Genomic DNA, 26,925 nt, shown 5'->3' on the forward strand with positions numbered 1-26,925 from the left:
CAGAAAGATGGAGTTTCAAGTGACACCCCAGGCATCGACAGGATAACTGCTAAACCCCCGACTTTCCTTCTAGGAGTGGTCCTTCCTATAAAGACCAACCCAAGGTACTATGGCATGGCTCAGAGATAGTGAGAAAGTCAAAGGCTGGATTAATCGTATCTAGAGGGATCTGGAGCCTCATTTCCTGCTATCAATAATCTGCGTCACTCACATGTTTCTGAAAGTGGCTGATGTCAGAACAGGCAAGAGGGAGACCATTTGTTTCAATGACTCTCTCCTCAAGGAATGGGCCCTTGGGGGCTCTGTGCTGCTAGCAGTCTCCTTAGTCTCATACTCCCCAGCCCCAGGCAGCCTCTGGGCTACTGGCTTTGGTTTTCCTTGAATGTACATCAGACCAGGAGGAAAGTCTCTTTCTGAAGTGCCTGCAACCAGAGATGGAGCTTCTAGAGACACTGATCTTCCTGTCTCAGATTGGCCCGCTTCCCCAGTGTGCTCTAAAAGCTCCAGCTTCTCAGACAGAATCAAAGAACTTGCCGGTGGAACGAGTAGAAAGTAAGACTCAATAATCAAATGACAGCAAAAGGCAGAGAATGACAGGGAGAAATTTGTACTACAACCCAAATCTGCTCTTCCCCAGACGGATACACAGACACATTTTTAGGGGACTAAGAGAGAAAAGCATGTTATCGTGTATGTTTTATTTATCAAAAGAGTAATGCAGAAACACAACCGTCAAGTATGAAAAGCTCAGGATCTCTCCCAAGGTTATGGCAGGAGAAGATGGGAACAAGGTGAGATGGGAAGGATGGAAACAGGGACTGATTTTGTAGTTCATAAAATTAGGACACCTTAGAAATAGCATCGCGGTGGTGATGATGCATCTGCCAAATTCACCCAGTCTGCACTTTCCCGTAGCTGCCCTGTAAACTAACTCTTCCTGTGGTTTCTTTGTCGCGTGAGTTTGGAGTGTCCGTTTCGTCTGCTCCAGTTGATAAGGAGTGAGGTACAGCTCTTTCCCACCACTTTCGATCTAGTCGCAGGCCCAGAGCTCAGCATGATCCTCGTGGTCTTGAGGATTGGTATGGGGAGGAGGCAGCTTTTTTTTTGGAATCACTTTTTGGTCATCTATCTGCCATTTTAAGGGTAAATTTTGCTTTATGGAAATCAAATCATCAATAAAAATTACATTCAAGTTGCAATACCATTTCCACAGTGAAATATTTTGAGTAAAATTTTGTTGCTAGAATAGTCATGGACAAGAGTTTTATCAGCAAAATGTTTCAATTATGTTAATAAATAAGACAATGCTACTGCTAGAGTCTTGTGTCTTGGTCTAGAACCTTCCCCTGTGTGTTGCTCTGAGAAGTAATCACTTTTTCTTTATAATCTTATTTGATGGGAGACAATAATTATAATAAGATATTTCCTGCCTGGTTCAGTTGATATTACACATGGCACAAATGCCTGTAATCCCCATGACTCAGGAGTCTGGGACAGGAGGATTGCAAGTTTGAGGATTGCAAGTTTGAAACTCTGTTTCAAAATAAAAAGGACTGGGGCGGGGGGGCTGGGGTTATGGCTCAGTGGTAGAGCGCTTGCCTAGCACAGGTGAAGCCCTGGGTTAGATCCTCAGCAGCACATAAAAAGATCAATAAATTAAATAAAGGCAGTGTGTCCATCTACAACTTAAGAAGAAGGAGGAGGAAGAGGAAGAGGTTCTGATGCTTTAAAAATAAAAAGGGCTGGGGATGGAGCTCAGTGATAGAGCACCCTTGAGTCATCTCTAATACCAAAAAAAGATAAAAAGAAAAGGGAGGAGGAGGAGGAGAAGTAGTATATAAAACCACACCCAAGGATAATAACAGGAAGAATAATTAGCAGACTTGTAAATCATGCCCAAGTTTTCTCAGTTTAAAAAAATAAAATGAAATCTTAGATCCTGATTAGCCCACATGGTCTAGGATTGTTTAAATTTGGTTCTTAAATGAAATCAGTACTTTATGAATTAAAAATATGTTATGAAAATTTAAAATGAATTTGGCCTGAAAGATCTTAACTAAGACAGAAATTATTATAATTTGGCAATGTAAGCAAATAAAAGTGAATAATTTGTTAATTGCTCAACCCTGTTGAAATTATTCATTCTTATTTCATCTTTAGTTGTACATCCTGTATTGGTTTTGGTCTAAATGGTGATTGGCACTGGCCAATCATCAGTGGTGATTTAGAGGGGAAATGGCTGTCCCCTCTTAGGCCAGCTCACTTCAGAGTCAGGAACTTGTTTGTCAAAAAAATTTTTTTAATCACTTTGGTTCTTAGGGTTCCTTTTTCCCCTCTTAAATTGGGATTAGCTGGCTTTGTGTGGATCTATGTGGGTTTTGTGGCACATCTTAGTGATACTTGATATGCCTTGTAAATTGATTACTTGAGTTTATATTTGCTACTTTGTATAAACACTGCTTTTTTTCCCTGTCCTAAGAATGCGTAATGATGACAGCATGTTTAAAATTGAGTGTAAATATTGGTTTAATTTGCTAACTTATACTAATTTTAAAATGTTTACACTAAGTATGAATTAACACACATATACATATGTATTTCTTTCCTTACGGTCCATAAGTATGCTTCAGATCTTTGGATCTCCTAAGAAGTTCTGTGTGGCCAACGCTACAAAGAAGGCAGAGGAAAAGTCTATTCGTTGTTTTCCATGTGCGGCAAGAACCCATAACATTCCTATGACCATGCAAAACACTAGGATATGATAAACATGTTCCTGGCCCTTGAGACTTGTTTCAAACACTGAACTGAGCTAAGCATCTTCTTACCATTTTGTCTAGCCTCCCCACGAGTGCTGGAAAGAAACCACTTCCTGGGATAAGATCAGAAACACATACACTAACAAGTTGTAATCTATGGGCGGTTTCATTTCTAACCCCCTCTCCTCTACTTTGAGCCATGGCTACTAATAGCACAGTCAATCAGAAAGCTGTCTGAGGAGAAATATGAGAAATGTTTCGCTACAGGTTATATACTGATAAGAAATCCCTTAACTTGGTAGGGTCAGGCCAAGACTGGCAACCAGTGGCCAGGTCCTGGATAAGCTGCCTGTAAGCTACATCCTCTTCTTCTTCTTAGGGTCCATTTGTCAGGTCCTCAGAGATGAGGGAGTCCCAAGAGTCACTTGTCCATTCCCCAGTCTCTCCTAGGGGATCATGTCCCATTTGTCAGGAAAGACCTTCTTTTGACTTCCTGAACAATTCATTGCATCCAGGAATCTTCTCCTGGTGGCCTGCACCCTGGCTATTAACTAAGGGGATTCTTCACCAGGATCCCTAGAATGTGGAGTCTAACTTAGGTACTTGGCAGAGACAGATAGTCCATCAATAATGTACTCTCCCCTTCATCATGTAGAATTACCCTGAGAAATGCCTGGCCCACAGAACCTCCCACGTGCCCCTTTCCTCCGTGTTCTTTCTCTTCCGCCCAGCTAGAATGGTAACAACTCTGCCCCTCCCCAATGCAAAGGCAACCTCAGAAGTCACATGGTATTTCCTCTGAAATGACCATATGGAGTCCCACTCTGCCAGCCTGCTCCCTACCTGGTCTATCACGGGACAAAGAAAAAAATAGTGTATTCTGTTTAAGCTATTGCATTTCTTTAGCTCTTTGTGGCAGAGCAGTTAATCTACCCTAATTAATATAGACACATTTTCTGGGATTTAGTTAGTTACAAGAAATTTGTAGGATGTACGGTTGAGCAGGCCACGTCAGGATTATAAAGTCAGAGCAAAGTGATCAGATTTATCAGAATTTGGGGGTCAATGTGAACAGAAGCAGAATCCTTCCCTCACTCACGTGGGTAGATGGCCAAATTAACATCTTAATTTGTCGGATTTTAATTTATTAAGAACATGAGCTGTGTACCACTAACTACAATGTTCCTTTTATTTTAGAGTGGATGAAAGATGGCAAGAACATCAGTGACACCCTCAACCCAGATGCATTGCTCTAGAAATAAACCTCCATGCTTAGGATAGAGCATCCATAAGCTTCATCATGCTCTTGTGCTTGCAAAGGGCCAAATAAGATACTTGGAAATAGGACTTAAAGATGATAACTCTAGGACCCAGAGACATGTCGGTGGTATTTTCATTTCCATTGTTTTGGTTCTTTCAATCTCAGGCTTAGAGTTTAATAAAATTAGAAACTGACCTCAAGCATCTAATGATAATTCTTTATTTTAAAACAGTCCACAAACAAACAAGGAAATATGGAAGCGAGGCAGCGTGAAGGTCTCCTGGGTTGGGATGGAAGCTTCTGGATTCTTGGGCAGTTCCCACCGGTGTTATGACTCAACAGTCCACTGCCATCAGCTGTGGAAAGGGGTGGAGGGACGGCTGGAATGTGCAGCAGTGTGGACAACCCAGAGCCATTCCAGTTTCGTTCAAACTCAAGTGCCCCCGTGGGAATGTCTTGCAACACATGTTCTGTTGAGTAGGAGGTTGCAAAACAAAGGGGTGACAGCAATAAATACCACTTGTGATGAGCAAGGTTCGTAAGTTTAAACTTACAAAGTTAAGACACTTGTCTTCCTCACTAGACGTTCAGCTCTGTGGGGCAGAGGCTATGTCAGAACTGAATCACCCACACTTGCACACAGTAGGGACTCAATAAATATACGTTGGAAGGATGGATGGAAGGATGGATTCTACCCAGCTCAAGAATAAGTAGGGATATTCTCTGTTAGAGAGAAAGGATATAAAACACATAGAGGCATATAATTTCTAGTGTTTAAAAAGTAGGATTGAACTAGGACTAATAAAACTTCGAGATAATTTCACCTCTTTCAATGCCCAAATGACATTTTTCTCTCACTTTGAGATCCAAAAGTAAATACCTTCCCAATGTTTGCTTTGTTGGTAGGAGATGCTTTAATAAAAACATAGTCTCTAAGATGCCATGGCATCATTAAGAGAAAGAGTATCACTCCCAGGCCCAGGGTATGAGGGTGGCAGGTCACCAGCAGGCACCATTGCTCCAAACAGGCCAGCCTTGCAGGTCCTCAATCCATCACTGCTCACTTCTTCCAGCCTGAACGTTGAGTCCTGCTCAGGTGCTGGGCGGTAAGTGGGAAGAACTCTGGTCAACAAGAAGCTTACGCGGACAGCACAAAGCAACAGTACTTCCCTGGTCACAGTGTGATAGGATCTCACTCTCTGCTCTCACATTAGGAAGGATTTGATGCGTGGGCCAAGTCAAAAATTTTTCCTTTAGTTGCATTACTTGCAGGACAAGATAACTATAATCCAGTGGCACTTGTCCGGATTCCAGGACTCAGTTTATGACTCTTCTGAGGCAAACATCTGCCTGTGCAGTTTTTCCTTCCAACCAGTCTACTCTTGGGTGCTGAGAGCCTTGATCAGTCTCAAACCCAGCGTTATTTACCTCATTGCACAGGAAGCAAATAGTACATCCTGGTGCCACAAAATGTCTGCTTGGCCACAGTCTCAGGGATGGGGTCCGATTTAATTGACCTGCGCACACCCATTAAACATGTTCCAATATCCCCATCCCACCCCACCCACACAAGGAAGCTCCTGAGCCCTCAGATCTGTATCCCAGGAATCCCAGTTGAGAAGTCTCGGAGGTGTCTCACTGTTGCTCGAGAGCCTGGGTATTATAGCAGCCTGGAGGCAGGTTGTCCCTAATGTTTTCCAGGTTCTTCACGTCAGCCAGAATTCCATCTATGCTTGTCTCCAGCAAATGGAGGTGGCCCTTCTGTCGACGCGCCCTCTCCTCCAGCTCTGACATCAAGGGCCTCAGCTGGCTGTTGATCCGGGTCTTGGCACGGAAAAGCTCCTCCTCCAATAACATCAGTCGCTCTTCATCCACAGCATTAGGCTGGTCTATTTGAGGGAAGGAGAAAAGCTGCGGTCAGATCCCCTGGCATGAGATCTCTTGGCACTGGCATGAGAGCCGTTCTGCACTCTTAACAGATGCCTGTTTCCACCTACCCAGAGCAAATAGTCTGCTATGCACTTTAAAGACTTATTTTTATTAGAAATGATCTAGAAAAAGTTTGAGGTAGTTATCTGTTAGGTAGAACGCAATAACGCTGTTTAATACTCTGGTACCGTAGCTCTGCAAAATGAAGTTTGGAGTTTTCCTTTCACATTAGGCTCGAAAGATCATGCTCTCAAAGATGAAGGCTGAAGGTCACAGGGTCTAAACATGATCCACAATATCTGCCTGCCACAGCTCACCCCTAGGATTAGAATCAACCCCAAATTCTGCTTTCGGAGTCACCCTTAGGAACCGTCTCCCTGCTTTCTATTGGAAGATCTTTAGAAACTGGCTGAGCTTCAGGGTTTCTAGAGGCCAAGGTATGCTTTGCTATTTGGAGGACAGATTCCAGCTGTTAGAAAATGATGTAAGACTTTATTCTGGCCTGAAACAGTGGGAATCTGGCTAGGTATCCGTTTATTCCCAATGTGAAATGTAATCACATTTGTCCAGGTATGTTTTACCCATAAATTAAATAAAAGCTAATGTCAGCATGAAGGGAACCCGGCCAGTCCTGCTTAGTTCAATTAGGTTGAATGGCCCTTAGTCAACTTAAACTCAGGGTCAGGTTGCCTCCCACGTCTGGGCTGAAGTGGTAGTATTTCAGTGCCTGAGTATATTATACACAGAGCAATTAATCAGTTATTGCTCCAGAACTCAAGAGGTCACAGGGGGTAGAAGCAACAACATAACAAAAATATTGATCCAGTGAATCTATCCTTCATGAGGCAGGGGAGATTTCAAGAATCTAGGGTTCTCTGACATGCAGAGAAAGCTAAGCAAGCTTGGGAAGAAACAAAAGATCTATGGGATAGTACCGTGAGCTACTAGAAGAGGAACTTTTGAGGCAAAGAAATCTCAGTGTGAATCCTGCCTACACAATTTACCATGGGATCTGCAGCCTCAGTTGATTTCTCTGTGAAACACAATCACAAAAATAATCAGACCTACCTCTTAGGACTCTTATGACACTTAAATGGTCTTACACCATGAAAAAACACCGGGGTAGCACCTGGCACATAGCAAGTGTCTCATGTTCCCCACTACCCGTCCCTCCCCGCTCTCTCATTTTCTCTTTAAAGGCTCCATTAGTTTCATTACCCTTTTTAGGAGACTAATAATGCTGCTAAAACGGGGAGTGTTTGATCCACGGAGAGCATTTCACTCTTTGGGGCTTCACTGGGTGGCAAAGCAGACCCATTAGTAGAACAACATTGACTACATTGGACTCTCAGGGTGATGATGATCCTCCACAGAAAAACCGGGTTTTAAAGTTGTTCTACTGAACTGGAAAAGTAGAGTTAAAGCCTTTTTCTGAGTGTCACTAGAATCTGTGGCCAAATCCCTACTTTCTTAAGCCACTGCAATCCATGCTTGATTAAACAGGCCAAATGAGGATTTGATATCCACTCTACCTAAATCCAGAATTTTAATTAAAATCGTTTTTTTTTTTTTCTGGGATTGATTCTGTTGGGAAACCTGATCCTTTGCCACACTGGACCGTTGGATCTATTTTATCCTAAAATGTTGCAGTATCTTGTGGATCTACTGTCTTTGCATTTCTTCTCGTCATCTACCCAGACAGCTCAGGTTTCCCTGGCTGGTTTCACTACAGTATCCCTTTGGTTTGGAAGTGGTGAACAGCAGAATCAGCACGCGGTCCTTCACTTCACAGACGGGGAGCATCCACCTCTACATCTTCCCCTCACCACTCCTGCTGCCTCAGACTTTTACAGAATCCTAAGTGGCCTCCTGTCCAAACCCCCTTTATGCTCCCCTGCATCAGCTACCCAAAAACAATGTTATTCTTTTGCTTAAAACTGTCCACTGGCTTCTCAGGATGAAGGCCAGCCTCCGCAGTAGGACTCTCAAACTGTCCAATTTTCCCATAAAGTTTCCAGAATACATTCAACCACTTCTTCAACCCACAGACCTCCACCTCTAAGTGCAATAGGTACTCAGTGACCCATTTTAGAGATAGTAAAACAGAGTCCAGAAATACAAAGCAGACTGCTTAAAGTATCTGGACCTGAAAATAAAGCAAATTTCCAGACACCCTTAAGGAAAGTGGCGATTCCCATTCCCAGGGAGGTTGTGGAGACTCCACAGACCTATCAGGTGTAGGATGCCGTCCAGGGTGCTGAGTGTGTCTTGGATTGTAACTCCTGCATTCTTGGCTCTGGTATCAACTCTCTGGGCTTCTGTAATCACCTGAGGAGAAAGAAGAACAGACTTGTCTGGGATGGGTATTTTCCATATTGGTGACTTTAAAGGGATCCCCCAGGGGAAGAAGCCATGGCTCACCATCTGCACCGCATCCCTGTCTGTGTCAAACTCCAGCTGCCTCCTGGCCAGCTCTGCTTCCACCTCCCTCATCTCGCTCTTTAGAGTGGCCAGTCCCTTTTCCATGGCCAAAGCCCCATCTGCAGTCACGTTGGCTTCCAAGTTCAGACTCCCTATCTCCTGGGAGAAGAAAAGGAGCCAGGGACGGAAGAGAGAGGGGGGTGAGGTTCAAAAACATCCCAAGGACAATTGTAGAAAAAATACAGCTGCAGCCAGGGTCTGATGGATAAGTTGGATGAACAATGAGAGAGTCAAACTGGGGACACACCCTTCCCCAAGCTCTGCCTCAAACAACAGAATCTGGGGTATGTCTCTACGGGCTGGGAGGGTCAGCACTGAGATACTACTTCCCTCTCAGTGTGATGTTCACCAAACGCTGAACACAATTAGCAACGATTTGAGAAAGTCCAAGGACAGGGAACTCACGTGGCTCTCTGTCATGTTCCTGTGCTGCTGTGGTCTTCTGAATGATTTTACTAGGACCCCCAAGGCAGCTGAGTTTGCAGTGGGGAGAAGGAATAGGGTACCGTGTGGAGTTTTTGTTTTTAAAAGGACAAAGCGTATCAATAACTTCCTCAATAAAGTATTAGTAAGCTTCAAATTGCTGGTGTCCTTATGCTCTAAGCTGTATGAAGAGAGGTACATGAAGTTGGTCATACACTCAAGGGGCTTAACATTAGAAATTGTTTTTGCAGGTTACTGAGTGATCTCAAAGTGAGGTCAAATAGCCCAGATACTTCTAGAGATCCCTCTGGGCTTTCTAGAAGCATAAAATTTCTAGCAGTCATGTTTGCTTAAGAGCTAAGAGGCCCTCTTCCAGCTGAGCATCTCTGCTATTGTGGCACTTAACACGTGGGTTGCTGGTGTAGCTTGTTCATATGCCCCATTACACTGAGCGCTCCTTGAAGAGGCTCACTGGGTCTTCTCCCCAGCACCAGGCAGAGTGAGGCCAGAGAAAAATGAGTGAGTAGACCTCAGACATAGGATATGGACTGGCATAAAAGCTCTAGAGCTCCTGAATCTCATCATCTGGTATCAAAACATTGATGATAGGTGTTACAGGTTGAGCAGTTAATTCCCTAACAGGTATGTTGAAGGCCTAAATCTCAGTACCTCAGAATGTGGCCTTCCTGGGACACTGGATTGCTACAGATGTAATTAACTACAATGAGGTCATTCTGGAGCATGGTGGGTCCTTATTCCCATGTGACAGATGTTCTTATAACAACAGGCAGAGACTCAGAGGTGGGAAGCACCATGTGATGGCACACACAGAGATTCAAGGGACAGAGATGCGAACCAAGGGACATCAAGGACTGATGACTACCACAAGAGGCTAGGGAGAGGCAAGGAAAGATTCTCCCTGAGAGCCGGCAAGGCGGGCAAGGCTGGCACATTAACTTTGGATTTCTAGCTTCTAGAACTGTGAGAAAATAATCTCTGTTGTTTTAAGCCAAAAAAGTTTGTGCTCTGGAAAACCAATACAACAGTCTACATAAAAACAATCTTGAGCCAGGCACGGTGCCTGCAATCCTAGCTGCTCAGGAGGGCTGAGGCAGGAGGATCGCAAGTTGGAAGCCAGCCTGGGCAATTTAGGGAGATCCTGTCTCAAAATAAATAAAAAGGGCTGAGGATGAAGCTCAGTGGTAGAGCAGCTCTGGGTTCAGTCCTATAAACCAACAACAACCAATCTTGGGTAGTTCTTCTCAAAACTGTCCCAAAGAGAGCTGAAAATGGGATCTCTAACTCTTAGTTGATTACAGTCCCACAAATCAATTTGACAGTAGGGATGGCCATGTGGGTCTGGGGCTTCGATGATGGACCACCACAGGCTCGGAGCCCTCAGGGTCAAAATGAGCCCAGTGCTCTCTCCCCTTCCACACACAATATCGTGTTCGGGGCTGCCTGGGCCAACCTGCACCCCAACTTCTCTTTACCTGTTCTATCTCGCTGGAGATCTCCAGGGCCTCCCTGGCCGTCTTCTCTGCACTCCGGGCGTCCGCTGAGGCGCTGCCCAGGGCTGCTTCGGCCTGCTGGGTCTTGTCACTGGCATCTGCAACTCTCTGGCTGATGTAGGAGAGTCTCCTCAGTGCCTCTTCAGCTTCTGCTTTCCTGTCTTCCACCTGCAGGTCAAACTCTGAAATAAAGAAGGAAATTGCCCTGCAGATGAAAACAACCTGGATATGAGCGAGAGGGGCCGCTGGTTCAACGAGAAATGCCTGAAAGAGTGTCATTACAGACTGGGGTGGGGGAGGGACGGCGGCGAGGATTACTCTGTCTTTTCCCAGAGGCCAGAGTTAGTCACAAGTCCCCAAGATGCAAGAGAATCAAGGCCCCAGGAAATAAGCAGGCAGAATCTCTGAGGCCCAAAGCTTCCATCCAGAGCCTTAAGTCCTAAACTGTCAATGACCAGAATCAGGGGCTAGGTAGAATGGGTACAGAGGGACTTTCAATGAAGGAAACTGGAAAAATTCAGGAATGCCCATCTTTTATTTGTTACTGAAGATCCTAAAATTTTAACCAAATCGGCAAGGCATCCCCCAAACCTCCTGAGGTCTCGATTCCATGACAAAGGGGGCTCTGTCTTCTCCACAGAGCAACCATGGGGATTGCATATTGGAACCAATCAAGCTACAGAAAAAAAAAAAAAGAAAGAAAAGAAAAAGAAAGAAAGAAAAGAAAAAAGGAAAATATCTGTAGAGCAATGAGATGTTGGATCTGTGAGGAATCATATCAATCATTTATGTTCGGGTGTAGAAAGGGTGTGTGAGTTGTCTATGGTCACACAATGAGCTCACCCAGGTCACCAGACCCAGCAAAGAGGGGAACTCAAGCCTTCTGAGATTTAGTTCAATTCTTTCCACTACTTACCTTGAATATTAGTGAGTTTTTTCTTTAGTAAGATATTTATTAAGCATCTATTAAAAATATCCCAGTCTACTCACCATTAAAGAGATACATGAAGACTCAAAACCCATCAGCCATGACACTACCTTTAAAATACTCAAGTGACATGGACCATGAAGCACTAACCTCTGAGGTTCTTTAGGATGTTCTCAACTTCATAAAAAGTGGCATTGCCCATACTTAGTGCTTCTTGGGCTCTGCTTTTAGCAAGGTTGGCACGGGAAAGCAGCTGAACTGATTTCTGTAAATAGACAGAACAAGATTAGAGAAAGTACATTCCTGCTGGCAAAGTCACCCTGACACATTTCTCTTCATGACAACAGAGTGCTGTGATTCACCGCACAGTTTAGGGGTACTGGAGCAACCCCTCTACAATCTGGGATGGAACAAACTTTATAAGCCAACCACATGTGCCACCTAAGGAGACTTCTAGTCCACCCACAGGGACGGAAATAGTCTTGCAAATCATTTTAAACTCTAGGTGCTTCCTGAAGTCAAGCTAATAGAACAAAATTAGACCCAGGAGGCTTGGGTCCTATTCCAAGGGTTGAGTGCTGACTCAGTGGGTGGAGTTAATTACATCAAGGTCTGTCTCACTTCCTCCCTCTGTGAGCTGTGGCACCGTGACCTTCAGAGAGTTTTGAATGGGTCTTCTTGCCATATTCTTCCCATGGTAGGCATTTGATACATGCTTACTGAACGGACGAATTAACAAAAGGATACCTGTCTCTCATTTTTTCCATTCTGTAAGAGCTGCTGGGTTTCTTTTTTCCAGTTTTCCAGATTGCTCTGCACACGCTTGAACTCATCCATATGCCTGGTCACCAGGCTAGAGAGAGAATCAGCTTTTTGTCTGATTCTCTTCGCTTCCACCTGTGGGCCAAAAGAAGTGAATGAATCTTGCCCATTACCACACCAGCCTTGTTAGGACCTGGCATCAGTGTTTGAAAATAACAACAGGTTTCAGAAGTCAAGAAAACCATCCCTAACCATCCAGGCTCAAAGCTGAATAGAAATGAGACCCTGTGCCCAAGGGAAATCAGGCGGCAGCAGGGCCCCCGAGCATCAAACAGGTTTTGCGTGTGTGTTCCTTTCTATTTATTCAATTTTATCATTTTAGCTTATATATTCATGGGAACATGTGTCCATGGAAATCACTGGGAGTGCTTTTTGCTGCAGGTAGAAAGTGGATTCTTCTTCACTGAATAAATTGGGAACAGTCAAGAGGATTAATGGCAGAAACGATGCAAAAACTTTTGCTAACAAAAGTCCTCTGTACAGAGAGATGCACCAAACTTTACAGTTCTTCCCCACACATTCCAACAGTCCCCAGAACTAGGGAAGAGCTATAAAGGTTTTACCCACTAAAAGGCTCAGGATGAAAAGTCCAAGGGTGTAAGAGTTGGGGTTTAAGAATAAGAAGATGGATAATAAGAATCATGCACACTCTTCCTACTTTAAAGCAAGAAGGGTAAATGCTGTGGTTTGACTATGTGGGGGCTCTTGAGGCCTTGGTCCCCAGTGGTGCTGTTGGAAGGCCGTGAAGCCTTTGGAAAGGAGGACTGAGAGGGAGGTCCTTAGGACATTGGGGTGCGCCCTCGAGAAGGATTGTGCAATCCTGCCTGTCTTCTTCTCTCTGTTCCTGGCTCAGGGGTGAACTTTTGCTCTGACACAGCTCCCTCTTAGTGCCATCTGCCACTCTTTCCAGAACTGAGCCAATGCAGGTACCATGCCAAAATCATGAGCCAAATAGACCTTTTCTCTCAATACGTTAGTTGCTTCAGGAATCTCATTGTAGTAACGAAACGCTGGCTAATACTGTGAACATGGAGAAAAAGCTGAATGCGTTGAACAATATGATGGAATCCCTAGTGAAGGAAGCATTTTTGGCCCTTCGTAATCAAGCACACAGGCAAGATGCCCTCACCTGAAAGGACCGATCATCCACTATCTGAAGCCCAGACACGGAATCCAGAAGGCTGAGACTGTGTTGATAAGACCTATCCGCTGCCATGTCAGTTTGGGTGGCTTCCCTTGATAACTGCTGGGCCAGGGTCTTAGTTTTCTCCAATCTGTGGGGAGGATGAGAAGAGAGTTGAGGGGAAAGAAGGACTTTCAAAACTTAATTTTTTTTTTCTAGTACTGGGAATTGAACCCAGGGTCTTGAGCATGTTCTACTACAGAGTTATAATCCCCAGCCTTTTTTAAAATTTTATTTTGAGACAGAGTTTTGTTAAGTTGCCCAGGCTGGCCTCAACTTGCCATCCTCCTGCCTCAGTCTTCTAAGTAGCTGAGATTACAGGAATGTGGTAAGAATCACCTCCTTTTATAAAAGCCAAAATTGATCCTGTTACTTTAAAAGTACATAATTAGAATACTCAGAATAGCCAAACAAGGTTATGCGTGAGATATGTGACCCTTGCCACAATCTAAACACAAGCCTCACAGTTTATAGAGGTCGGGGTGGAAAAATTCAAGCCAAATTTCCTAATTCCTGGTAATATAAATACATTATTCTTATATTCCTTATACCATCAAGCGGGTGTTTGCACATACCATTCATACACTGTAGAGGGTAGTCATTTCTGCAAGTACTGCATTCTCTCAATCTAATCATAAATTTTACTAAGGTTAATCAACCTTCTTCCAGCCTTGAAGATATTTGTTTTCCCCAAAGTAACCAGCTCATTCTATTGTCCCTCTTATTAACATACATTTGAAAAGAAGCCTGGTGCATTGTACTGAGAGGATCCAGGTTTTACGGGCTGAGGGAGAACCCACTGAAACTTGCCTTCCCCTAAGTCCTTGTACCACAGAGCTGTCTGAGACGCCACTTCCGCCCCCTTCACTCAGACCCTGGTGGGGCAATGACAGCGCTTGTTTGGAATATTTCTCTGTTTCCCTTGTTAGTTGCTCCATGCTCCTGGCTGATTCGACATGGCTGAAAGGATTAAAAACGGAAGAATTAGTTTTCATAGCAAAAGGGCTCCCTTTCTGTCTTTTGTGTAGATAAAGGGAGAAGAGTAAGGAGACTGGTTTGGTTTTCAGAAAAACCAAAAAGAACTAAATCCAGATTCGATGGAATTAGAGGAACTATCAAGAAGCATGTGTCCTGGAGATTTTGCCTCCTGTCACAGGCCCCGTGGTCTCTTCTGTATATGACACGCTTAGTGGAGGTGGGCCCTGGGGAGGAGTGGGAGCAGTCTCAGGGTGACAGAACATTGCCCCTGTAAACTGTTTTCTGCAGGGAGAAACCCCTAGATCTCATTTTGTCCAGGTCCAACTCCCTACTCCTTTGAGCCCAGGCCTGATAGAACAAAGCTTGTGAGTAAAAGTCCCCCGTAAGCTCCGTTTTCCAGATTTTACAAAGTGATATTAAAAAATCAAAACAAACAACACCAGGGCTCTGGAGGCAGCTCAAACTATGAAAATCCAAGCCAGCCCCCTTCTGCTGACTGAATTCTTCTTGAGATTAGCACAGTCAGCCCCTCCGCTGAGCAGACCTCTAAAACACAATAGGATTTAAAGTCAAGGCAAGCATCAGAGGAGCTGCCTGTTAGCAAGCTCCTGCAAGCTGGTTTCCAGGAGGAAGGCCCCTCTGTACACTTGCAGACACATAGCAAACAACTCCTTGCTCCTCACTCCCAGGCTTGGTGTGGGACCCTAGGAGTCCCTTAAAGCTGCAGAATTTCCTTTTCCAAAGGCTAAATAGTTTCACAGGCTCCGAGGAATCACATCTGACAGACACCAAAGCCATATTGTGAGTCACAGAGAAGTCTGGGAAAGAAACACTCCCACCCCCCAACTCTGGCCAAGGACCCCGTCCAGGGTCCACCTACGTATACTAAAAGCCAAGCAGTTGAAACATGGCTTCAAGGCAGGAGACGGCTGCAAAGGAGGCTGGAGGGAATAAACTTGGTGCTTGGGTTGTGAATACCCCACAGTCTTGTTCAAGTTTAGCCTTAAGGAGCCACCTGGTGCAGAGGTGCCTCCACTGCTGCTCACCTGTCTGCCAATCTTGTGGCCTCCTGAGCCAGACTTTTAAGGCCATTGGACCCCACATAGTGGTCTATGGGAGGAATTTTCTGTGGAAAAAGGAGACTTAGTTAAGACTTTGCATTTGACTGTGGAGCCTAAGCAGGTGCAGCTGAAGTGTGAGAACCACTTGTCATTGGCCACAGATTCACACCCTGACACACCGAGAGAGTCTCAATCCACCATGAGCACGCAGTTAAAAAAAAAAAAAAGTATGTGTAGATAAGAACAAAGTAGAACTCCAAGTTCCAAAAAGTATCTATAAAGATAAGGATGCATTTAAAAATATATGCATGTACATTCTTATCTCTACATCAAGTCCAGTAGCATATATCAAGTTATAACAGCAGCTCTTTAGCAGTAATAGGATCATAGGGGATTTTTATTTCTTTTCTGTATTTTGTACAAAAAAATTTTTTTTGTAACCTTGGAATAAATTATTTTTACATGTGATTTCTTCATCATATTTCTATTTCTTGTTTCCTTTATTCATCTTCTACCCATCTGCTTATATTATTGTCACCATAGCCTTCTTTATTCAAAAACAGAAGCGTGTTCAATCGAATCTCTCCCTCCTGCCACACTGCAAATTACATCATTAGGAGAATTGTTGTGACAATATTTTTCTTCCATCTGCAGAACTGTCTTTATTGGGCCACTTCCTTTCTTCCTGCCCGACTTCCTTCCTCCTTCACTCTCTCCCTCCTCATTCATTCATTCATTCATTCATGCAGCTGACATTTGCAGCTACCACATACCACGCTGTGGGCTAAGAAGGCAAACATGAGCAGAGCTAAAATAAATAAAGAGAATCTGATGCAGTCAAACAGGAAATTTAGGAAGCCAAAGACACAAAGAATAGGTGTGACTGTTGCAAGGAAGAGAGGTCCCACTACCTGCCAGGTGGACCAAAAGCCCAGAGGGAGAGAAAGTGAGCAGGGGGAGCTATTGGAGGGTCCCCCGAGCAGTGGTTCTGAGTACCCCAACCCAGCCAAACCTACGCTGTTTTTCAGGGAAGCTTCACTTTCTGCCAGGCTCAGGCGCATCTGGGTGACGAGCCTGCGGGTATCCTGGACTCGGTTCTGATACTGACTGCTCAGGGCCCGAATCCTTTCCGCTGCGGTCTTGAGGTCATCCAGGCGATTGCGGTAGCTGTTCTCTTGGCTCCTCACCTTGTCCAGCTGGCGTCTAAGGGTCCTACTAACACCTGAACCCAGAGAAGAGGGAAGATCAGCGCTATTCAGGTTGGCACAGAGCTATCTAAAATGATGGAGGGTTGACTGGCTCGTTGTGACATGATAAATACCCAATAGAAACGCGCACGCAAACTGCTCTTGAAGATCCATCATGCAGGTCTCAGAGGAGTGTCACTGACAGCCCTTCTACCTGAGCAAGGGCTGGTGGACACACCTGCTGAACCAGTGTCCAAGGAAGAGTCTATGACGTGCGTCTAGCAATTCTTTCTAGACATCAGTCCTCTTCTGGCTAAAGGGAAGTCAGTCAGCCTTTCTCACCTTCTGAGATCTGCGCTTCTCTCAGAATGTCCCGTAAAGCCTGCTCCGCCTGCTGCATCCTGCCTTCCAGTTCTGAGCCAGGTACTGCGGCGCCACCGCCACCCTGAGCCTTGGAAATCAGGGCCTCCAGGCTCTGGAGCTGCTGCATAAACTGATCCATCTGAAACCACACGGGAAAGAGGCTCAGAATGGAGGATGGAGACCACACCCAGCACCAGGTACCCAGGAGACAGCAGCTAACCACCCAGAGACGCTTGCTATGTTCTGGTGGTTCAGTTTAGACTTTAGAGACTGGAGTACTCTAGCTGTGTGGCTTGGGACAAGTCACTTTCCCTATCTACTCAATGGGGACAATAAACATAATGATACTGCCTCATAGAATCATGACTTGCACTACACGAGTTAATATTTGTCAAGTGCTTACAGCACAGCTTGAAGAAAGTTCTATGAAAGCTTGTTCAATAGACAACATTTAAAAACAGGTTGAGTGTGTTCTACATTTGAAGTTCTGTTTGGGAATTTTATTCCCCAACCCCTCACTCCAGAAAAAAAAAATTAATAACAACAACAAAAACCTCAAGTCCATTCTTCTTTGGAACTTGGATGGGGGAATTTCTGGAAGCCACTCCTGTTTGCAAAAACTTCATCCCCTCCTGGACTTCACTTATCTTTTATCTGCTTATGCTTTTGTTTTTAATATTTTTTAGTTGTATATGGGCACAATACATTTATTTTGTTTATTTAGGTTTTTGTTGTTGTTGTTGTTTTCTAATGTGGTGCTGAGGATTGAACCCAGTGCCTTACACATACTAGGCAAGCGCTCTACCACTGAGCTTTATGTTTTTCTGCATTTGTTTTAGGGTTTCTATTGGAAAAATGTCTAGATGGAGAGTGGCATATTATAATGGCAAGAACTGAACTCAGAATCTGGAAGATAGAGTGGTATTCCCAGTTCCATCTGGCTCTATCACTTTGAAAAATAGCAAGTATTTCAAGACTTTCTTAGACCAGTGAAAACTGAGGCCAGAATATCTTCCAACTCAACTAAGTTATCATGATTATCAAACAAGACTATATCTATAGAAGGGGGCTTGAAAATAGTATATATAAGAAGTAAACCTGTATTATTATTATTATTATTATTATCCAGAATCTTTTTAGTACAACAAGATTTATTATTTTCAGTACTAGGAATTGAACCCCGGGGTGCTCTACCACTGAGCTACATCCTGAGCTCTTATAATTTTTTTATTTTGAGATAGGGTCTCACTACATTGCTGAGGCTGGCCTCAAACTCGTGATCCTCCTGCCTCCATCTTCTGAGTCACTGGGATTACAGGTGTGTGACACAGTGCCTGGCTAGTACAATAATCACAAAAACGAAAACAAAGATAGCAACTTCCCATCCTCAGGAGGCTAGGGGGTAGCTCCTAGATCCAGCATATAACCAGTCAGTGGGATATAAAGGTTCGATTCTGTGGGGTGGAAGGCGGTTTAGGAGCAGCAGGCACACCTGAATCTTCACTTGATTGTAGCAAGCTGGACAGCTGGCTAATGCTTGGTGCTCACAGTTGAGGCCACCAAATCCTGGCTTGCAAACACAGCTGCCATCACTTCGACACTCCACAGGCTCCGAGCCCATGGGGTTGCAGTTGCAAGCTAAAGACAGAGACAGACATATGTAGCATGCTTTCAAACTCATCCCAGCAACTGAAGGTGTAGCCAAGATAGAATGGAAGAAGATCAAGTCTCCAATGGGGAAGAGTCTTTTGTGGCCCTGGCCATCCGTCTTGGGTTAGATTCAGTCCTTGGCTATGCCTTCAAGCACATTCCCAAAGTATGTAGACCTCAGGACTCACTTGCAAATTTGTTTGGTGTGTGTGGATGAAAAGATATTACAGTGGTTCCTCTCATTAAACTGTAAGCCTGTTGGATATTTTACTGGCTTTGCTCCTAAGGTAAATAACATTTCTTCTGGGCCTATTATGTGCGAGATGTAAACATCTCTCTCTGTTTTACAGATAGGAATGGGAGCTCTGAGAGATTGAATAATCTGCTGCAGTGAGAGCTCAGAAAAAGCCAGTGATGTAGGAAATCTACACCATTGATCTAGGAAATGCAGTAAGAAAGTAGTACTGTTATTCATTTGATCAAATTTATTAAGTACCTACTACATACTAGGTTCTGTTTTAAGAGTCAAAAATAGAACAGTAAGTGAGACATTGCTCTAATGATCCCAGTGATTCTATCTATCTTCAGTGCTCTCAAAACACTGATCCTTGGTTTATACCCAAAAGACTTAAAATCAGCATACTACAGTGATGCAGCCACATCAATGTTTATAGCAGCTCAATTCACAATAGCAAAATCATGGGTCCAACCTAGGTGTACTTCAATAGATGAATGGATAATGAAAATGTGATATATATATATATATATTTCCCCCCCACAATGGAATAACTCAGCTTTAAAGAAGAATGAAATATGGCATTTGCCAGTAAGTAGTTGGCGTTGGAGAATATCATGCTAAGTGAAATAAGCCAATGCCAAAAATCCAAAGGCCAAATGTTTTCTCTAATATGAGGATGCTAAGTCACAATGTGGTGGGTGGGCACTAGAGAAAAATAGAGTTACCTTAGATTAGATACAGGGAAGTGAAGGGAGGGGAGGGAAGGGAGGTGGGGATAGGAAAGATAGTGAACGAAACAGACATTATTACTGTATGTATATATGTGACTGCATGACCAATGTGATTCTACAACATGTACACTCAGAAAAAATGAGAAATTATGCCCCACCCATGTATGATATATCAAAGTACATAAATGCATTCTACTGTTATGTATAACTAATCAAAACATTAAAAATTTAAAAAACCCCACTGATTGGGGGGTGTACTACCATTATTTGCACACACATTTGTGACTTCCTTACCACCATACAAGGACCTTGGGACCCAGGACTGACTTGTTCATCATTATAACCTTGGTATCTAGGCCCACATTATATACATGGTTGGTGCTTGATGATATATAGTTGAATGAAAACCAATTTCTTTGGAATTGTAAATTGTCAGCATTAATAACACTGAATAACTAGAAATACAGTGCTTACGGTGTGCTTTCTCATATGCCAATTTATTTTATCTTTGCAAACATTTTGAGTTAAATGTTAGTCAAACATATGAGGACACTGAGGTTCAGAGGGATTAATTGGCCTGATCAGCACAATGCACTAGGTATGTCACAAAAGGGACTTGAATTCAGCACCACTAATGTCATCTAGGATCTTCTTATCACAGGATATTTTCCAGAACATCATAGCCAACTCTAAGTTGGGGTCAGGGCTGGTCTGGCCCATGAACAAGTCAGTCCTGTCATGCTCCTGGGTAAGAAGGCCCCGTCTGCAGAGAGATGCTCCGGCCTTTCCAGGTGGAGACTGTGGCCTAAGGCTCTTACAGGAGACAGGCTCTTGAGTTCTGCTCCTCAAGGTATCTGGGACCTTTGGGACTAAGGAGGGTCTGGGGCAGGACTGCCCCTCTAGATCTGAACTTGCCTCTGAAATATAACCTGTACAAAGGAGAGCTGAGGACCCATCTGATCTGTGCTTTGATCTGAAGCAGCCCTTAGGAATGCTTGGTCCTGGCTACTGCTTTGAAGCTGAGCCTCCCTTGGAGGACTTTCAACAGTGGCCCTCCATACCCAAGCATGCAGACTTCCTGAGAGGGTCTCTTAAACTTCTCTGCAGCCCCTCCCCTCCCTGCTGCAGTTTGCTCAGGCTTGGTCTCAAGTCATTCATTACTCTCCAGTAAGAGGTCTGGCAGCCACTTCCCCCTACTCGCCTCGGGATTGGGCATGGGACCTGGTTCCATTTTATCTCCTCTTCCACTTAGGAATGTAAACCTGACCTTTTTTACATCTCCCACCCAGCTTTAACCATTTGAGAGCCTCTGGCTCTGCCTTCCAGATTCCTGGGAGTCGGGGCGGGGCGGGGAGAAGCAGTCTTAAGACTAACCTCTGAGGGAGAAAGGTGGGCTGTTTATGGGACGGTTTGATCAGAAAACCAAAGTTGCATCATGACATTCCCTAGTAAACAGGGCAAGCTCGTACACACACGTACACACAGACGCAATGTGTGTGTGGGGGCCGGGGTAGGGGAGCGCAGTCCTACCTCGACACTTGTCTGCTGGGTTGGGAGCCAAAGGGTCCCCGAAGTAGCCAGCTTTGCACTGGTCGCAGTTGACTCCGGCTGTGTTGTGGATGCACTTCAGACACCTGCCCGTCAGCCGGTCACAGTTCCCAGAGGCACTGGGGTCGATGTTGTTGTTGCACTGACAGAGCTGACAAGGCCTCACCGGGCCCCGCTCCCCAAAGGGGTCCCCAAAGTAGCCATCAGCACAGAGTTCACAGCGAGCGCCTGGGAAAGAACAAAGGAACAAATGGCCAAGGCCAGACCGTCATCTGTTGGCAGCAAGACCAGACAGAGAGGCCTAAAGTGCAAGGCACCCCCAGAGAGCCAGGGAAACGTGCTTCTTCCGTGACCCCAGAACAGTACGGGTCAGGAGCAGGTGCATGACAGGGTTGGCACCACCCCGTCCACAGTCACCACAGACTGTGGAACACAGCAACATCGCTAGGAGGCCTAACTAGTTGTTTTGGGGAAAGCCAGTAGCAACGTAGGAGTGGTGAGATTCTAGAGAAATCACTAAGGCTGCTGCTGGGTTTTCTTTCAAACTGACCAGCACAGGGATGTGACACTGAAGAGGTGACTAAGATTTCCTTTTTTAAAAAAATGTTTTGTAGTTGTAGATGACATCATGCCTTTATTTTATATTATTATTATTATTTTTTAATGTGGTGCTAAGGATCGAACCCAGTGCCTCACATGTGCTAGGCAAACGTTCTGCCATGGAGCTACAACCCCAGTCCCTAAGACTTCCTTCTTTACTTTGGGTCATTAAAAAACATTTCAAACTATGCATTTGGTCAGCATCTTCTAACTCCAAACCTCCCAAAACAGGAGTCCATGTTTCCTCCTGTAACTGAGCTCTCTGTCCTTGCCCAATCCACCTCCCCTCTTGGTATCGAGATAGTCTGATCTTTAGAATAAGCACATTTAGATTAACCCAAAGTCATTAAAATTTTCTAGAAAATTCCTAGGAGTAGATTCTCTTGACATGGATTCACAGCATCAGGACAGGAAGAAGCTGGCTGCAGAGCAGGCCTGTGGTCTTACCAGTGACTCCGAGCGGACAGTTGTTGCAGACCACCTCCTCTGTCTCGGGCATCACTGAGCAGCTGAATCCATTGTGACAGGGGCATGGCTTGCAGCTTCGGGGGTCATGGGGATCATTGTAAAATCCAATGGGGCAGTCGGCACACTCGATGTCAGGATTTTCGTCCCCTGAATAACAATCTCCTGGGAGGCAGAAGAAGAATGGAGGGGCAGAGAAATGAGCAGGGTCAGATAATGCATTTCCTTCAGAGGAGCAGGGGTCGTGTGCAAGCCCACAGCCTTCCTTTCTAAAGGTTTTACAGTACCTGGGCACTGGCATTCACCCCTGCCCTCTACCAGACCTTGAATTTCAGCTTCACTCTTCTATACTAAGCAATGTACCCTGCCTCCACTATCCACAACTTGGCACTGTCCCTTGTCCTCTGTGGCCTGACACCATTGATTGCCCCATTCATTGAGACCCCCACTTGCCTTTGATCTCCCCACACAATTCTTGGAACTTGATACCCAATCCCCCACTGCACTGAACCAGGACAGACAGCAGTTTCCTGTAACCTAGCACCTTTCTTACAACCTTGTGGCATTTCCTTAATGAAAAGGACTGAGTGTAATAAGGCACCCTGTCCATCCTCCCCGACTCCAGCCTGGCTCTCCCTAATCCTTCCCCATCTCTGAAATGAGTTCAGGCATAGTATTCCTCACTCCACTCTTAAATTTCACAGGAGACTGTGGTCACCTGGCTGCACCCCCAGTCACCTGGTCCAGGTGTCATTTCACTCACCAGTGTCTGGATCACAGGCCCCTCCCCCTTGGCAGTTACATGGAACACAGGTGCCAAAAGGCCCCAGTCTCGCTGAATCTCTTTTGTAGCCAGAAGCACAATCCTGGCAGAACTGTCCCTTGTACCCAACAGGACATATACAATGTTCAACCCAGGGTGCTGGGGCTCCAGAGACAGGGCGGGCTGAAACCAGGGTCACGTTGTCAATGTACCCAGTACCTGAAATAGAGAGGAGAGGCTAGAAGTAGCAAGTGGTAAGGCTAAAAGATTTGAAATCAAGCCAGGTATGATGGTGCACGCCTATAATCCCAACAGCTCGGGAAGCTGAGGCAGGAGGATTGTGGGTTCAAAGTCAGCCTCAGCAATTTAGTGAGGCCCTAAGCAACTCAGCAAGACCCTGTCTCTAAATAAAATATTTTGTAAAAGGGCAGAGGATGTGGCTCAGTGGTTAAGTGCCACTGGGTTCAATCCCTGGTACTAAAAACGAAAGAGAGAGAGAGAGAGAAGGAAGGAAGGAAGGAAGGAAGGAAGGAAGGGAGGGAGGGAGGGAGGGAGGGAGGGAAGAAAGAATATCTGAAATCAGGCCTCTCTAGATTTTATTTTTCTCCACTCCTGACAGGTGGTGTCACACAGAATTGGGACTGAGCACACAGGCTCTGGAGCTGGAAAAATCATGGTTTAAATTCTGTCTCCACCCTCACAAGCTGTATTAACTGGCAAATCGCTAACCTCTCCACAGCTGCATATCCTCAACTGCGCAAGAGAACGGTGCTATCTATCTTCTAAATTTGTGTTGAAATTAAATGACAGTGTACGTTGTAATGCACATAATAACAGTTCAGCACATTGCTAGCAAACACCTTCTCCTCTTCCTGCCTTATTAGCTGCATTAGTGACATGGAAATGGGGCAGGCCACCCGTGTTTCCTTTTTACAGAGAGCTCTTTTATATAATTCCAGCTGGAACCAGGAGGCCCCAACATGTGAAGTTCAAAAAAGAGAATTAGCAGGATATATGAGGATGTCCAAACATGGCAGCAGTAAGTACGACCCAAGAGGAAGGGCCAGTCTAGGAGTGAACCGGTGTGCCCTAGAGCCATTTCTGAGCTGGAGAAATACACCCAGGTGTTGTAGCTTATTTTCCTCAACAATCAGCTTTCATGGAAATTCAGAGGCTCTTATAATGAGATGGTGTCATCATTATTCATTTACTGGTTCTGACCTCTTTAAAAGAGGAATGTTCCCCTTTGAGAAATTTCTAGAATGTAAAAATTTAGACTTAATCAGACTCTGGGCGAAAACCATCAAGCAGTTTATCGACTTGTTTGGAGACAGCCCACCCTCTTAGAGAGCTGAAGCAAATTACACTAACACCCAAGAAGAGAGTTTCATTTCTCCCAGGCCCTTACTGTATTCTCCATACGTAGCTCGGATCTGAAGGGCCGTGAGGTTCCGCAGTAACCTTCGAAATTCAAAATAGCTCAGCTGGGGGCTCCAGTTACTGCTTGGATGTTCATTTAATCTGCATAATTCAAAATAAAAACCTGTAAAAATCCAACTCATATCACATCACTACCTGATACAAATGATGCCCAAGAATGTGGCAACAGCTAGGGCCCTTGGTAGTCCTGCTTAGGGGATGCAGGACTATGAGCTTTATCTCTTCCTAAGCAGGAACTTAGAGCTTTCTCCCTCCATGGGGAGGGCAAGTCTGCAGGAAGTGATGGAGGGCAGACAGCAAGCAAAGTCAAGCTCCAGGGGTCATACTGCCTGAAGCAAGGTTGGTCCCAAATCCTCAGACACCACACTGTATTCTGGGCCATGTAGAACCTAAATTAGAAACATCTTTGGGTTCCAAAAGTCCTGACCCTCAAGCACTACCATTCATTCTTTGTTTTGTTTTATTTAAATGACATGTCATCTGAGCACATTTTATTTACTCCTTTCTGGAAGTTTCCATCTTCTACTTTGTCCATCATCTAATACTTGGCATCAGAGTGTCTTGCTGCATCCTGTCACTAGTCCCTGGACTATTCTTTTTAGTTTGGTTTTGTTTGTTAGTAGAATATGCTTCCAAGAGCAACCCCTACCCCTTTTTGTTTCATTCACTGATTGGTTTAACAAAAGTTGACTGTGCACTTGGCTTGTGTGGCTGCAGGAAAAGACAACCAGGGAGATGACCAGCATTCAGCTGGGGGGAGTTGGTGGGCAAACAGTTATAAATCACTGGGGTGAGCATTATTACAAATGCATGCACAAAAGGCCACGGACACACTCTAGGAGCTGTAACTTCACCTGGGATGCTGAGAAGGGCAATACCTAGGAACAACAGATAAACTGAATCTCAAAGAGAAAGTTCACCAAGCCATGAAGGGTGGAGTGGATATTCCAAGGAGGAAAATTGAGTATGTACTGTCAGAATAAGGAACACTCGGAAATTTAAGTGCCCACCTTGTGGGGTATGTGCTCTGGGTCTTCCTTTCTCCATTCCTAGTATCTCTGCTCTGGGCAACCATCCTCAGGTAAGCCACTGTGGATGTCTTCTGATGGCCCAGTGAAGGACCCTACCTGAACTGCCTTCCACATGGCATCTGCTCCCTGTCTCACACCTGACATTTCTCAGCATACACTCTCTCAATGGCTTTCTACCATCTTTCCAGCACAGGCAACTCTAAGCATTTTGATATGCAAGACCACCATGATGGGTCCATTTCCAGCTTTTTCCACCTCATCTGCCCACCTCCCCAAACCACTCTGTGTCCCTGCCATAAGTATCTCTTGCCCCCTATTATTACAGCTTCTCACAGCCCCACATAACTTCACATATGGAGGGTGCTGATAATGTTTCTTGCTGGCAAAGTCCCAGGCATCTTTTCATTCTCGGTCTCTTCTTTAAAGCTTTTCTCAGCTCTTCTAGATAGAATTGGGCTCTTTCCAAGACCCCATGAACATGTTCTACCACTAAAGCAATTATCTATTATGTTTGTTTGCTTGCTTTTATTTATTTATTCCTGTGGTGCCAGGAATGGAACCCAGCACCTAGTGCACGTTAGGCAAGCACTCTACCACTGAGCTACACCACCAGCCCTCTATGTTGGCATTTTGATGTGTTCCATAGCCTACTAGAACAGGAGCCTGTAGGGCAAAGACCATGTTCCATCTTTACTTTCCAGCCTCTAGCACAGAACTGAGCACCTACTAGGCACAGCTGCCTTCCCTGACCTCTCTGAACATGCCAATGGAAATCCTCATTGTATAAGCGCAGTCTCCACGGACAGCACCGTCCAGGGCCCCACACAACCTCATTCTCAGATCTCATTCCTCACTGCCCCCCACTTCATGCTTCTCATCCACCAGGAATTTCCTAAATATGCAGCCTTCCTCAAGCATGGTGTTATGTTTTAGATTTGTGGGGTCCCCCGAAAGCTCCTGTGTGAGACAGTGGCAGAAAATTTCGAGGTGAAATGATTTGGTTATGAGCGCCTCAACCTAACTGAGGCATTGATCCAGGGACAGGGATTGCCTGGGTGGTTACTCTAGGCAGGTGGGATGGGACTGGAGAAGGTAGGGAGTTGGGGGCATGCCCTTGGAGTATGGATTTTGTCCATGTTGGGGGGGAGCTCTCTGTTTCTGCTCCCTGGTGCCATGTCCTGAGCCACTTTCCTCCACCACACCCTTCCACCATAATGTCCTGCCTCATCTTGGGCCCTGGGGAATGGAGCTGGCTGTCCATGGACTGCGAACTCTGAAACTGTGAGCCCCAAATAAACGTTTTTCTCCTCTAAATTGTCCTTGCCAGGGCTTTTGGTAGAAGCAGCAAAAAAGCTGACTAAACCCAAGGTATTTCCTCTTCCTCATTAACCACCCCCAGCTTCTCTTTCCTTTGAAGCCGCTCTCCACACTGTCCTGCCTTCTCGGGAAGCTCCCTTTGATCTTCTAGGGGGGGGGGGCAGTTGTGCCTCCATGTGTGTTCAAAGCACCTGTGCTCACCCTGTCTCTCTCCGCCACTTGACAGTCTGCCTTGCTATCGTCTGTTTATTTTCTCTCC

The 26,925-nt window shown here is 45.0% G+C and overlaps 1 protein-coding gene across 1 annotated transcript in view; it reads right to left on the bottom strand.

Annotated features, from left to right (window-relative positions):
• Positions 1 to 5,610: 5,610 nt before the first annotated feature.
• The window catches only part of Lamc2 (laminin subunit gamma 2), a 57,328-nt gene continuing 36,013 nt past the window's right edge, over positions 5,611 to 26,925 (bottom strand). Inside the window, exons 8-23 of the mRNA XM_027935017.2 lie at positions 24,287 to 24,399; positions 22,879 to 23,097; positions 22,098 to 22,280; positions 21,033 to 21,278; positions 18,376 to 18,521; positions 16,863 to 17,022; positions 16,350 to 16,555; positions 15,319 to 15,398; positions 14,105 to 14,254; positions 13,241 to 13,385; positions 12,037 to 12,186; positions 11,440 to 11,554; positions 10,344 to 10,543; positions 8,368 to 8,526; positions 8,175 to 8,274; positions 5,611 to 5,906 (exon numbers count right to left, since the gene is read on the bottom strand). Of these exons, the coding sequence (XP_027790818.2) occupies positions 5,653 to 5,906; positions 8,175 to 8,274; positions 8,368 to 8,526; positions 10,344 to 10,543; positions 11,440 to 11,554; positions 12,037 to 12,186; positions 13,241 to 13,385; positions 14,105 to 14,254; positions 15,319 to 15,398; positions 16,350 to 16,555; positions 16,863 to 17,022; positions 18,376 to 18,521; positions 21,033 to 21,278; positions 22,098 to 22,280; positions 22,879 to 23,097; positions 24,287 to 24,399 (2,626 nt within the window). The 3' untranslated portion in view covers positions 5,611 to 5,652. The remainder of the gene's footprint in view (positions 5,907 to 8,174; positions 8,275 to 8,367; positions 8,527 to 10,343; positions 10,544 to 11,439; positions 11,555 to 12,036; positions 12,187 to 13,240; positions 13,386 to 14,104; positions 14,255 to 15,318; positions 15,399 to 16,349; positions 16,556 to 16,862; positions 17,023 to 18,375; positions 18,522 to 21,032; positions 21,279 to 22,097; positions 22,281 to 22,878; positions 23,098 to 24,286; positions 24,400 to 26,925) is intronic.

Source organism: Marmota flaviventris, chromosome 12, assembly GCF_047511675.1.
Source record: "Marmota flaviventris isolate mMarFla1 chromosome 12, mMarFla1.hap1, whole genome shotgun sequence".
NCBI lineage: Eukaryota > Metazoa > Chordata > Mammalia > Rodentia > Sciuridae > Marmota > Marmota flaviventris.